This window comes from Chelon labrosus (genome assembly GCF_963514085.1).
Source record: "Chelon labrosus genome assembly, chromosome: 11".
NCBI lineage: Eukaryota > Metazoa > Chordata > Actinopteri > Mugiliformes > Mugilidae > Chelon > Chelon labrosus.
The window spans coordinates 7085452-7099277 of record NC_140344.1 but is presented as its reverse complement, the minus strand read 5'-3'; the positions used below and the strand labels follow the sequence as shown (position 1 = coordinate 7099277).

Sequence of the window (13826 nt, the reverse complement as noted above, 5' to 3'; positions counted from 1 at the left end):
CAGTATTTTAATGGAATCCACAACTTTGGAGGCAACAATCAAACAACCTTTATCTACTGCCATTTTTATCCTACAGGCGTTTTTCTCTGTCAATAATTCTGGCAAATCACTCTAACTCTTCATTGTGAATCTCAGCTTACTCGCATAGAATTTTAATTAAGAAAAAAAAACAACTTCACCTTCTCCTTGTGTTTTTATTGCTGTCCAGAGTATGTTCACCCTGAAATACCTGTGTTAATAATTTCTCACAGAACTCTTGTTTTTGTTAACCTTTCTCTAAAGCTCGGCTGTAACACCTTTGTAGCTGAACGCATTAATGGAGTGTTTGTGACTCTGTCACTGGACCGAGTACCATTTGATAAAGGTCATAAAAACCACCTGCAGCCAGGCAGCAGCCGTCTAGTGAAAGAACTGTAAATGAAAGTCGCCACTGTGTAGTTCGTATCGAAGCCAGAAAGGGCTGTGTGGCTGCAGATGGAGTGTGTGTAAGTGTGTGGGAGCTGAATGAATGGACGTTTGTGTGCGTGAATGTACAAAATGAAGCCCCAGAGAATGACCCGTCATGCAGGCAGAGGGAATGACATCAGCTTTTGGCTTCCGGTGAGTCGGCGCTCTCTGTCTGCCCCCCTTCTACCATTCACCCGGCGTCGCTCAGGAGGAGTCAATTACATCTGTGGGCGTCACCATGGCAACGCATGGGAGCATTAGGAGGAGGCATGAGTCATCACTATTCTTAAAAGCCATTTAGAGACGAGTGGAGAGGGGCAAGGAGGGAGGGAGAGGTAAATGTGTGAGGTAAGAAGGCAGCGTACTTTTTTCACGAGAAGAAATGGCAAAAAAGATGATTAAGGACAGGAGAAGATGAAACAGGGCACTGAGAGGATATGAGGTGAAGAAACAAAATGAAAAGTCAGGGAGAGAAAACAAGAAGGGGGGACAAGGAGAAGAGATGAGGGACAAGAGGAACAGAAGACAGAAAAAGAACAAGATAAAATCACAGGTAAAACGAAAGAGAGGGGGCAAGGGAAGGAAGGGAGATATGATGGACAGAGGAGATACTGGGTAAACAAGGAGAAATAAAGCAAGCCAGGTGAGATGATGGGAGAGAGTAAAAGCTGAAAAGAGAGGAGCACGGAAGAAAGAAAAAGATGAAATGGTGAAAAACTAAAAAATTGGGTGTGATGAAACAAGAGGAGGAAACAGAGACGACACAAGGGGGAGAGAACAGCGAGGGATAAAAAGAAAGGGCAGCAACACCAAAACAGACGTAGCAGGGGAAGAGAGAGAAAGGTTGATGAGAAATACAAGAGGGAGGTAGAAAAGAAAGGAGAGACAGAGAGAGGTGTGTGTTGGCAGAGCACCGACAAGGAGCTTTGTTTATGGAGCTATAACAGGTTTATGTGTCTGCACCGCGACACATTCGAACAGATGCGCACATGCGCGCGCGCGCACACACACACACACACACAAAAACAATTTCCATTTTAATTAACGTTTTTATTACCCCTCCCTCCCCACAAAAAAATTAAAGACAAAAAAAAAAAGAAAAGACTAAACAGGTGATGAAGCAAGACAGAGATGTACAGATTCCACACGTTAAACCTCGACCCTGTTCTCCAGCTGCCAGACTCATGACAGAACACACACCTCTGTTTGGCTGGCATTAAATAGCACATTAAATTATCACATAAATACGCAGCTAAAATGCCCTACGTCAACCCGCCTTTAGGTAAAAATTAATTCAAGTCTAAAACTAGAACTCTTTCCACGATGACTAAAATATATCAATTTGTTCTAAAGTAGACTTTTCAGGGTTTCGGAGGTCAATTCATTTTCAACTTGACCACGTTGAAGTGAGAGGAGGAGAAGTTTTATTTCTCCCGTTTATACTTTGGTGCTGCAATCAGTGCTGTCTGAACATAAAGCTCATCATCAGAGCACTCAAACAAAGAGTAAGTCATCCTTCTTTATGTTGCACAGGTTTTGGTCGAAGTCATAAAATATATCTTTGGGGTTTTAAAGTAAATTCACCACTGAATTTATTCCTCCTTTATTGGAAATGAATTGAACCCCAGTTCAGTCACATGTCAATAAAACCTATATCTTTAGGTTAATCTCGTCTACCTGAGCATTATTGATGACAAACAGTCATTTGACTCATTGAACATTAAAAATACGTCATTTGGTATTACAGCAGACTGCAGACACAAACAGCATCCAGTGAGAAAACACATCGCCAGCTAGTTTTACCATTTACCTAATCGAGTGGTATTCTCCCTTTCATTCTAAAATAAAACTCTACCATAAATGTTCCTAAAATCAAATGAATCTCATAGGATATTTAAAGGCACATTTACGCACAGACATACACACACACACACAAAAAAAAAAATACAGTATATATGTCTGAATTTAGCAGGTGCCAAGCTAACATGGTCCAAATCTAGTGTATAAAATGATAAACTGTATCCCTCCACATGTATCTGTGTGTCTTCAAGCAGCGCATTTTTGGGCTGAACCTGCTTTGGGTTTACATGATTTCCCAATCTGAATGAAGTCAAAGGATTTCAATTTGCCATCTTTATGTACATAGCTGTTTTTATGACCAAGATGCTCATATGTAATTATGTGAACAGTGAACTAAGGAATAGTTGGACATACTGAGAGAGAGAGAGAGAGAGAGAGAGATCATACCAGTTTTCAGAAGAAAGTGATGAAATGTCAGACCTTCAGCTTTAGGCTTCAATTTTCAATATATGTGCAAACATTTGCAACTGAAACAAAGCACAAACTCTTAATTTAGCCAGAGTCAATGAAAAATAAGAGCCTGTAATGCGTTCCAAGGGTGTAAATGGTTGCAGGTCAGATCAGGGGCCGCTAGTGTCGTGAGATATATTTTTTAAAACAGCATTTGGATTGAAAAAAGACAAAAAAAAAACAAGCAGCAGGCACTTGTTGATTTAGCATAGGCAGCATCGGAATTAAACTAAAGCCATAATTGGTCTGAATGTTGGCTTGATGCACTGTTGTTGTTGTCGGATCTGGTTTACTAATGTGTTGACAAACTGAAGAGGTGGACTGAGGTGATGAGACGTTTTCACTTGTTGAAGGTCCGCGGTTTACGAGCAGGGACGGTGTGGTGAGGAAGAGAGTAGAGCTGCAGTGCAGTTTGTGTGGCTGTGTTTATGGATTGAGAGTAATGCCCGAGACAGAGTGTCCTGTCTCCAGATTCAGCATCAGCTCCAGTGGTAATTGCGAATGTGAGCAGAAGGACAGAGGAAGAGAAGTCCTTGTGGTTTACAGAAGAGCCAGCTTACTCACTGAAGCTGAAGCTCAGGCCGGATGGCTCTGTGGTCGGGGAAGAGGGGCCTGCACTGGATACAGCACTGGAGGGGATGCTGCCATCTAAAAAAAAACAGGGAAAAAAAAAAAAAAAAAAAATTGAAAAAGAGTTAATCCCTCACGGAAGTATTACCATATCTTTTCAGCCCTGAGCCACTTGAAATCTGTTGTTGTATGTGCGTCATGTGGAGGAACAAAGTGATCTGAAATTAGTGCTCTGGTACAAAAACAGGAAAGCAGCATCATCACCCTCTCATCAGTCCACCGCATATCGCTAGTGAGAACTTAATGAAAACAAAATGGGGAGGGAGGGGTCATAAATTAAGCCACAATATGTGTAATTTTAAAGCCCGGTGGAAAGAAGCTATAGGAGCTCCTGCACTAGAGTGACTCCTGACATTGTTTTGACAATACAAGAGCCAACAGGAGAACATACACAGTCACACAACCAAAGGAACAACTGTCTGACTGTCTCCATCCATGCCTGTACACTGTGTGGTAAATGAGGCCGAATGAGTTCAGTTACAGCGACCTCGATCTGTAGCGGGTACCGATGAGACAAAAGAAAGACTGAGAGATAAAAAGACACCCAGAGAGAGAGCAATGTAAATAAAATGGTCGATGAAAGAGGGGAATGCAAGATCCAAGAGCAGAGGCTTCATCAATCACGAGAGCTGGCAAGAGGTCCCAAGAGGGAAAAAAGAGGACAGACAGGAGGAGGAGGAGGAGTAGAGAAAAAAAGGAGTAAGGGTAACACCATTACAGAGATTGGCTGAGTGGTTGTTCTATTTTACTGAAGTTTATAAGTGATGTTTAACCCAGAAGGTGGTCGACGCACATGTAAGGCTCTGCTGTGTTGACGGTTTCTCGCAGTATCGAGGTCTCTTTAGTGTATTTGCTAAAATACAGCTCAGTTTGTAAGAATACAGGCTAACCACAAAAGGGCTCATCTTCCTATTAACCACTGTATTTTAAATGACGAAGCTTTAAATGTTCTAGTAGGGAGTTCAGCTTCGTGCTGAAACTATTGAAGTTACAGTTCATTAAAACAACAGAGCCTGATCTAGTTCATTCTTGACCTTGTAAACAGCTGCTATTGGTCCCACTTAAATGTTCATGACTTTGATTAATCACTGAGTGAAGCATGCTGCCCTTCTCGTATTTTTACAGGTGAGGTTTGTGAATGTGAATATGTTTTCTGTGGTACAGTCAGCATCTGTAAACACAAGGTCAGTGCAGACGAATGAATGTCTGTCAGGTCACATCTGTTACCGCCTATGTGAAGGGCGTGTTGGGGGTGGGGGAGAAGGTCACTCTATCTTAACGCAGGTTTTGCTGAGAAAGCACTACGTTCTCACTCTGCCTCTCATTCAAACAGTTACTCCTTTTCACACATGGGAACTGCTCAGTGCAGCCACAGAACAGGTCTGCTGGACAAGCAGCAGAGGATTAAAATCCATGGATGAGGCAGAATCTGACAGCCACTAAGCAGTGAAAGCTGATACGAATGAAAAATTAAGTCGGTAGGAAGTATGACACAGTACAGGAACTTAAAATCAGAGCACTGTGCATTTTAAATAACACAAACAGCTGTCCATACACTAATAACTATATTTTATCACTAAGCTGTGTTTTCTGGACTTAATCTCTTTGAATGGTCTTGTGTAGACATTCATGAGAGGAAATTAAAGCAAGTCAACAGACTGCATAATACCACTAAAACCATTAAAAACTTACGCCATAGAGGCCGGCTTGGTGGTCGAAGAGATGTCTCAGATCCAGAGGAGGACAGAGGCTGCTGTGGGCTGTAGAGAGACGTCTGGCTCTGGGAGTCAAACAAGCCAGAGAGCGCTGGGGCAAAGACCATAAAACAAATAATTAAATGAAAGAACAAAAATCATTTCACTTCAGAACTATAGTTATATTTTTGTCATGTTAGATCCAGAGACTGCCAATTTCAGATTGATGCCTGGGACTCGTAACAATTTTTATTTAGTTTTCCTAATTTTAGGGAAGAGAAAGTAACAGGATTAGTGAAAATCTAATTTATAAGGTATACTAGGGAGCACGTACTAGTTGCTTGTGAAAACAACAATGAAATATTGATGGCTCAACAAGCGTGAGAGAGCAATGGTGGCTGAGAAAGTTGGAGAGTGAATAGAGGGAGCAGCGTTAGTGAGCAGTTCACACGTCTACACAAGGGAAGGTTGCAGGATTTTAGTGGGTCAGTGAATGATTATTGAAGGGGATTTGATTTCTGGATGTGAACAATTCAAAGGAGTTAGCAGTATATAGTGCTGCTACTGCTGCTTCACTGTGCAGACCTACCTTTCATGGTTTTGGCATGGACCTCACTGCTGCTCTCACACACCGTGTTGAGAAACTCGTCCACCTGCTTCAGGGACAGCGAGTTGTGCAGCGTCTCCAGTGGGTAGATAGAGGGCACCATGGAGCAGCCTTCAAATCCTGCAGTACAGACAGAAGAGAGACAAAAACACAACCGATCGTACCACTTCTCCATCAGATGCAGGAAGAGGAGTCGGGACACAACCGCTCTCTGTGCATGTTGGCAGTTCTCCGCGCGTCGGCTCATTCTTTTAACGCCATGGTGAGGAAAACCCAGCAGCCATTTTTATTTGTTAACCAGCCAAACAAACCTTTAGGCCACTATCAGATCTACAGTCAGCAACTGGTTACCTACCTGTCTGGCTTCAGACAGTAGGTAAACCTACAGGCCAAAATTCATGTACAGCGCCATTTCCAAAAATGTTGGGAGTGTAAAATGGAAATAAAAGAATGCAAATCATTTAAAAACAATATTTGCTTGAAAACAGCACAAATACAACATATCAAATGTGCTCATTTTTAATTTTATGCAAGCAAGAGATTTGAAAAAATTTGGGACAGGGAAGAAAAAAAATCTTGAGATGTCATGCAAAAAAATATGGAACACCTGATAGAACATTTCACTGGTTATTAAGTTGATTGATTGGGCACAAAGAAGCATCACAGAGAGGGTAAGTCTGTCAGAAAGAAGAGGAAGGGGTTCACCACTCTGAAAGAATGAATGGTGAAATAGTTCAGTAATTGAAAAACTGAAGTTTTTTTCTTTTTTTTGTAAAAATACAAAGAATTTGGGGACTTCATCATTTGCATAAACAAGATACAGAAATGCAGCCACCTTGTCTTGGCCCAAGCTCATTTGAGATGGACTCTTAGAAAAATCATAGACACCACGTCCTCTAAGTAAAAGAGGAGTGTAAGCGGGTGAATTTGTACCCATGGAATCTGTAATCTCTGAAGGCATCATAACTGAAAGATATAGAAAGATTCTGGAGCAACATATTCTGCCATCTACTTGTCTTTTCCAAGGCCATGCCTATCTCAACTGGCCCGCCTGCAACCAAGAACTGTCACCGAAAGCAATTTGCGTATTATGAAACAAAAAATATGGCTTCAGCCTGAACTGCTGAGAAGAAGAGATCCTATATCACTCAAGAATGGAAAGATGCTCTCAAAACTACAGCAACTGACATCCTCAGTATCCAAACACACAGCATGTTGTTAAATGAAGAGGTGACACAAAGTAGTGGTAAACATGTCCCTGTCAACTTTGTTGAAATGTAGGCACTGAATTCAAAATGAGCATAAAAATTCAAAGTTTTCAAAAACAAACAGTGGGACTTCTCCGACATTTCACATGTTGTTGTTTTTTTTTAACTATTTTCAGTTAAATACAAGATTGGGAGTGTTCGTTAAACCATTGCATTCACATTTTACACAGTATCCCAACTTTCTTGGAAAAAGGGTTGTGACCAGAAATACTTGGCATAGTGGTTGTTAATTTCCTTCTTTGGTTAGTAAGACCAAAACAAAAGGATAAAACCGTAAAGTTCTGATCATTTGAAAAGGTGTCATACTCATATTCATACATATTCAAGAGGTTTTAGATCAGTACACTTGAGTTCAAACTGCAAGAAGAAGCATTCATTAACCTTAACATGTTGTAGTCTGGTTGGATGTAGCCTACTTTTAAAGGTGTGATGTCAAGCAACTGGAAAGTGATGGCAGACTGCACCCCAATGTTTTGACCCATTAGAGCTGTGAACTGTTGTGTACAATAACCACATAATATATAAGATGATTAATTAAGCATTAAACACTAAGTACCTATCAACTAAATAGTATTGGAATGTTCAATATCATATAGAAAAGGGGCCGTCAGGAGGAAGACAGAATGAGCAGCATTAATAAAAACAAAACAAACAAAAAAATATATCTGCAGTATATTTAATAACTGGCCAGATTACTTATTATTTTTCTACAAGGCAAATGTTTGGCCTCGTGCTTGTTGGCTGTTACATGTCAAACCCAGAGGTGAACAACAAGCTGCACTGAAGTTTAATGAGGGTGAAAACCACAAAAAGATTCACCAACTTTTTTGAAAAGTAAACACATAAAAGCTTGGAAGCATTTTGTTTGGTGGACTTGCCTGAGATTTGCTTGATCACATTATACAAACCAGTTGGCTCATGACGCAAGAAACCAGAGTGCAGCAGATATAATTCAACAAGGCTGAACTACAGATCACAGAATAGAAACCAACCTTTTGCTGTGTTCACTCTTAGAAAGTAAGCAACAATTGCTGTTGCTGCTGTCATGCAATTGGTATCTTGCAAATGTTTACATTTTTTGAGCTTTCAGACGATGTGTAATTGGGGCTGATGTCATTCAAAACTCAGCAGCACAGTTTACACAGTGTATTTGGGAAGGTGAGTGTTATGGATGTTTTCTAGATTTGATATTGAAAGTGAATTCACAGTAGCCGGAGTTGAATTTAATTCTAAAATGTTGTTGTAGTGTGAATTATTCTCAATATTAGCAATTACTTATATTGTATATATCTTAGCCTTTATCTTGACTTGGCAGTCACCTTTATATTTTATAAAGTTATACTCATTTGTTCATGTATTTTCCTTGCGTTTGCCAACGATTGCCAAAAATAATCTTGTAAAAAATCTTGACTTTGACAAATAAACGTATAGAAAATACAGACATACAGTCCAGCAGCGTTCTGTGCAGGACGACAAAGAAAATAAAGCAATACCAGATGCAGTGCTTCCACATCAACCAGCTTCCCAGACAGCATGCTGCTCAGCCTTGCATTACTACATGACTGACGTGTAACAAATACCAATTTTACACCTATTCCCCAAAACAACAATATCACTGAGTTGATCTGTGTTAATGTTTCTCATTGAATCATGTGCATTTTATAACCTTAAAAGCGGAAAGTAGTGAGACAGTGACCTGTGTTCTGTCTATAATATCATTGTATGACATTTCTTTGAGCTATGACAAAATCAGATACAGACCACAAGAAAAAGAAAACAGGAGTGGAGAGTGAACTTTTCCTTCCTGGACAGCTTAATTCATAAAACAAAGCCAACATATAACATGAGAAAAGTGTTAATATGAAGTCTCAGAAGGAAGAGTTTTGCTGGATCACCAGATGACATATTGTAAGTGTCATTATGCTACATGCTACACCAAACAAAAGACAGCATTACTGCCTCCCTCCTCATGGCTGCAGCCGCTTCATATGGATATCAAATTCAGCTCACACACCTGATGCAGTGGGAGCAGAGAACATAACACTGCACCATTTACAAACACGCAGGCAAACAAAAAGACACAGGACAGGAAAGAAAGAAGAGCAAGAAATTAAGACATAAATGTAATAAAGCCAAAGTAATCAACTCAGTCCTGTAGAAAAAAAAGTTAAGTGGATACACTGTGCTCCTGCAGGTTTGTTAAGCCGACACAATGTGCTAAGTCCTGCTCTAGAAACACTCTACAAAATCAGCCATTTGTGGACAGACCACCACTTAATTAGCCAATTAATATGAGAGAAGGGATCTTAGCCCAAATCTTTCAACAGACACACAAATATCTGCCACCTGGCCAGGAAACACACATTATAAATGCTAAGTGAGACACAGTGGAGACCAGTCATCCTCTCCGAGTCCAGAGGTCAACCTGACATTAACCAGACCTGACGTAGTTCTCCAGACAGACCTCACTGCTCAACAAATATACAGATTTTATGCAATTTCTTTACAGCTACTGCTCAGGATGGAACATGCACACAATGCCACAATGCAGTTAGGCAAGATCACAGCTACGCCAGAGAAGAGTTTATTTCACTGGTCATCAGCATGCATGACGAGCAGTTAGTCGTCTTTGTGCAGATTTCCAGTTGAAAAATAAAGTTGTCATATTATTTAGTTCCATAAATGATGAGTAGATGTCCAATCTTGTCCAAGACACAACTGAATTTAAAAAAATAAATAACTTAAAGACACAGTGAAAACTAAATTAAATCCAGCATTGTGTTTGTTTTTTCTTTTCTTTTTGAATATACACTTTTATGTGTAGCGCACTTTCCAGCTTTCATACTATGTAGCGTACTTCCCAGTTCCATTATCACCAAAGCTCTTTAAATGCGGTCAACTGTGCTTCTGCAAAAGGGTTTATAACACTTGCTCCTCACTGGTACCTACTATTTCATTATTTTTTTATCACATTATCATTATGTTTTAATCAAAATTTTGTGGAACTTCATTTTCATTTTGCGCCGCAGGTTGAATAAGGCTTACACATCGTTTTCTTGTTTATGAAGCTAAAATATAAAGTGTTTATTTCTAAAGAATGGAGTCAAGGTTTTAATTTGGTCATCTACAGCTCTCAATATGACAGTCAGAAATGCTTTGCAGATGACTTAAATGCTCTAACAGATGTTTCACTGTGACTTTAATATACATAGGAAGACAATGATGCCCTCTGACAGACACGCAAACAAGAACATGTCTGAATTTGGACTTGAAATGGAGAACTGAGCAGGGCTAAAGATATCATCAACAGGCAACCATAAAAGGAAAAGGATGAATTCACAGGCAGTAAACCAGACTAAAAAAAAAAAGAGGAAAGCAATGAGCTACAGTAGATGCAAAGCGCAACTGGCACTGGCAGCATCCCACCTGCCCCTGCACCAGCTAGATGGGGCAAGAGTGAGAAAGAGGAGGTAGCAAGAAGTGTGCAGGGACTACAGAGGCTGACCGTGGAGAGACTCTGGGAGCTCCTGATCAGACATCAGCCAAGTCTTGAGAAGGCGGAGGTGGTAGGGGCAGTGGTGCAGGTGGTGGGCCATGGCCCCATCCACAGCCAGAGGGACAAGCCCCAGCAGGGCTGGCTCAGTGGGAAGCCCCCCCTGCAGCTGGACTACATGGAGCTCTTCAGAGGGCTCTGAGGGATGAGAGGCATGAGAGAGCAGGGAGAGAAAAGTACAGTGGAGCAAGAGGAGGAAGGCAAGCAGTGACAGGAACTGTGCCACAGACGGACACACAGCTAAACAGCAGTGCAGCTTTCTAAAGGAGAGCATCGTAACAGGGAAATACATCAAAAAAAGCACATCTTCCATACACGTCTTGATATTTTACTTATGACTGAAGCACAACACAGTACCTCAACCATACACCAACTACAGACTGAATCCTACCTATCCATTTCACAGCAAACAAACCAAGTTCAAATAACAGATAACCTGAGGTCAAACAAGATAGCAGGAGGCACAAGCAGTCAACAATATAAGTTTAACAAAAAGGAAACAGTGAAAACACACACACAACATATGAACTAGAGGACTTTAAGCCACCATTAACATTTCATTTTCAGTAACCCGCTTACATTGCAGGGCCCTTTTTCAACACACAACAAACTGCCAAACACCCAGGGTTCAAAGGTTCTAGGTTTACGGTGTGGCAACTAATTTGTGGCAATTCACATCATCTATTTAGGTCACATGAGCTTCAACCTGAACCAACTGATTATTTAGCAACCCAACTGTTACAGAGCAGCAGAATCATTCATGTGAGGTTGTGTTACTGGACATCTGGTGAATACAACATTTACCCTCTCTTTAGTCAGCTTCTGTTCTTACACTTTTTGAGATTCAGCTGCTTATTCATACAACTGAAAGACAAAAATCAAATCACACAGTATCTATGTTGCATTCTCTGCACAACTCAATATTTCAGCGTATAACAAGGTTATAGGTCGGAGAACAAGAATACTCTATTTGGTCTTTTCTCCATCCATTAATCATCATAACTGATCATTCGCTGGTGCTTATTTGAGTAATACTCTCAGTGAACATAACCACAGGAGACAGTCAGTCAACTCTGAATGAATGCAAGTGGAATGAAAATCATTACATTGCTCTCTCTCACCACTCTGTACTGGCACACAAATGTCAAACTCTGATTCACTCCAAAAACACAGCACTGATTTTGGAGAAATGTGACCTCAGGCTCACTCTGCTCTGGCTTCGTCAGTGCCTCTGGCCTCGTTATGTCTCAGCCTAAAAGAAAATATACAGCTGAAAATGATTTATATGAAAAAAAAAAAAAAAAAAAAGCCACCACCAGCTAAATACCATATTAATAAATCACAGAATGTTTTACTGCCATAGCCACATAACTCTGTTTACTAGAAGGGTTTATTTGATTTATAGGAAAGTAGTATATTTTCTGAAATTAATTTACCAAAGCATGCTGGGATCATTTCAATCACCTGTAATCGATAAAACTGGACTAGAAGAGAAGCAAAACACTCTTCACTGTGGAATCCAGAGGTTTGTCCAAACACTTGTCAACATTATATGAGATGCGTGACTTACATAGAGTCTGTTTGTCAGTCTGAACCCAACCCGTCAGATTATCATGATGTTCAGACAATATGTTGTGCAGCCAGCACTAATGAAACGGCAAACACATGACGGGCCGCTTCTGAGGTTCTGCCATAAAATCCCACACACACCTTACAGTCACACCCAAGTACTGGGAAGTGACTCATGTCAACTGCTGTTTCCAAAGAAGAAAACAAACATTGCATTGCAGCTTGCAGGCTACACAGTTGTTACAGATGTAGATAACTAAAACAAAGACACATTCTGTCATGTAGAAGACACCATTCATTAACTCATTTTAATTTGCAAAGTAGGCAGTTAGCATCCACAGTTTGGCTTCACAGCTGAATCAGCTTTACCTGTTGGTGAACAAAACAACTCACTATAATGAGATTTAAATGGTCAAACATAGAACTGCCACTAAGGATTTCTATCACTACTCATTCATTCATTAATTTTCTGTAACCGCTTGTCCTCTGGAGGGTCACGGGGGGGCTGGAGCCTATCCCAGCTGTCATTTCACCAGAGGCGGGGTACACCCTGGACAGGTCACCAGTCTATTGCAGGGCTAACACAGAGAGACAGACAACCATTCACACTCACATGCACACCTACAGCCAATTTAGAATCACCAGTGAACCTACTGAGCATGTCTTTGGACGGTGGGAGGAAGCCGGAGTATTTTGCAGTCGAACTTGACATCTTCAAAAGTTTTATTTTTATATAATCAGTCTAAATGCTACAGATATTCTGTCTAAAAAGTTACAAAACAGAAAAGCAAAACCTCGTCCAAGATTTTTTAAGATGTTCTGTGTGAAAATGACTGAAATATTTATCACAGAATTGGTCATTTCTTTGTTGATTTATTCAATTCACTGCCTAAACAACACAGTTCAATTCAACTACGTCAGAAATGGCAAAGAAACTCCAAAGCAAACTACATAAGACTTTGAAAATAATGAAGGCTCTTATCACTTAAATATGGCCCATAAATTTCATTATCATAACCTTTTGTTTGGGACGTTGATGATAATGACAGAGCATAGTTCGTGATGTGTTATTCTGAGCAGTTTTTTGTCCTCTTTGCCATTGTGTAGTAGATACAAATACAGTAGATACAAACTGGCTTAAAGCTACAATCTGACATTGGGCTTAAATGGTGGCTTTTACTAAAGTTTAAGAGCACTTGACAGAAGTAATCCAACAAATGAAAGAACAAATTCTCACAGCATCTGAAATGCAGCTTAAAGAGCAACTTCACACTCCCTGATAATCTCTCCTGGTTTAACTTCTCACCCTTTTTGATGTACATATGTAGCCCAGTGACCAAGGTCATGTCACTGTTACATTGACTACGTGAACAATATTTCTTCGGTCTGATTCAAATAATTCTGATTAGCAATTACAACTCAACTCATTACATGGACACTAAATAAAACAATCGGATAACGTCAGTCAGAATATATCGTCCTTGACGTGTGCTAAGTGGTTCTGCCAAAAGAATAAGTTCCCCCAACTTTATTGACAACACTGAATTGAGCAACTCGTTTTAACAACTTGTTGTGTTGCTACCGTCCTGTTTATACGCCTCTCTTAAAGTTGTCACGTCAACCAACAATCAAACATTTACATGTTAATGAGGTACTTATACTTTCTTAGTGAACAGATAATCAAAGGCAGTCACGACCCCTCTCAATCAGACAGAAAATTTGGGTCTGATATTTATTTTCATTATTAG

At 40.2% G+C, this 13826-nt stretch overlaps 1 protein-coding gene across 4 annotated transcripts in view; it reads right to left on the bottom strand.

Annotated features, from left to right (window-relative positions):
• Nucleotides 1-1512: 1512 nt before the first annotated feature.
• Nucleotides 1513-13826, bottom strand: part of ppip5k1b (diphosphoinositol pentakisphosphate kinase 1b) — a 43742-nt gene continuing 31428 nt past the window's right edge. For all 4 annotated transcript variants that reach the window (XM_084554977.1, XM_084554979.1, XM_084554980.1 and 1 more), the window contains 3 exons: nt 5671-5808; nt 5080-5193; nt 1513-3405 (listed from right to left, as the gene is read on the bottom strand). In XM_084554977.1, coding sequence (XP_084411103.1) covers nt 3314-3405; nt 5080-5193; nt 5671-5808 — 344 coding nt within the window. In that variant the 3' untranslated portion in view covers nt 1513-3313. The remainder of the gene's footprint in view (nt 3406-5079; nt 5194-5670; nt 5809-13826) is intronic.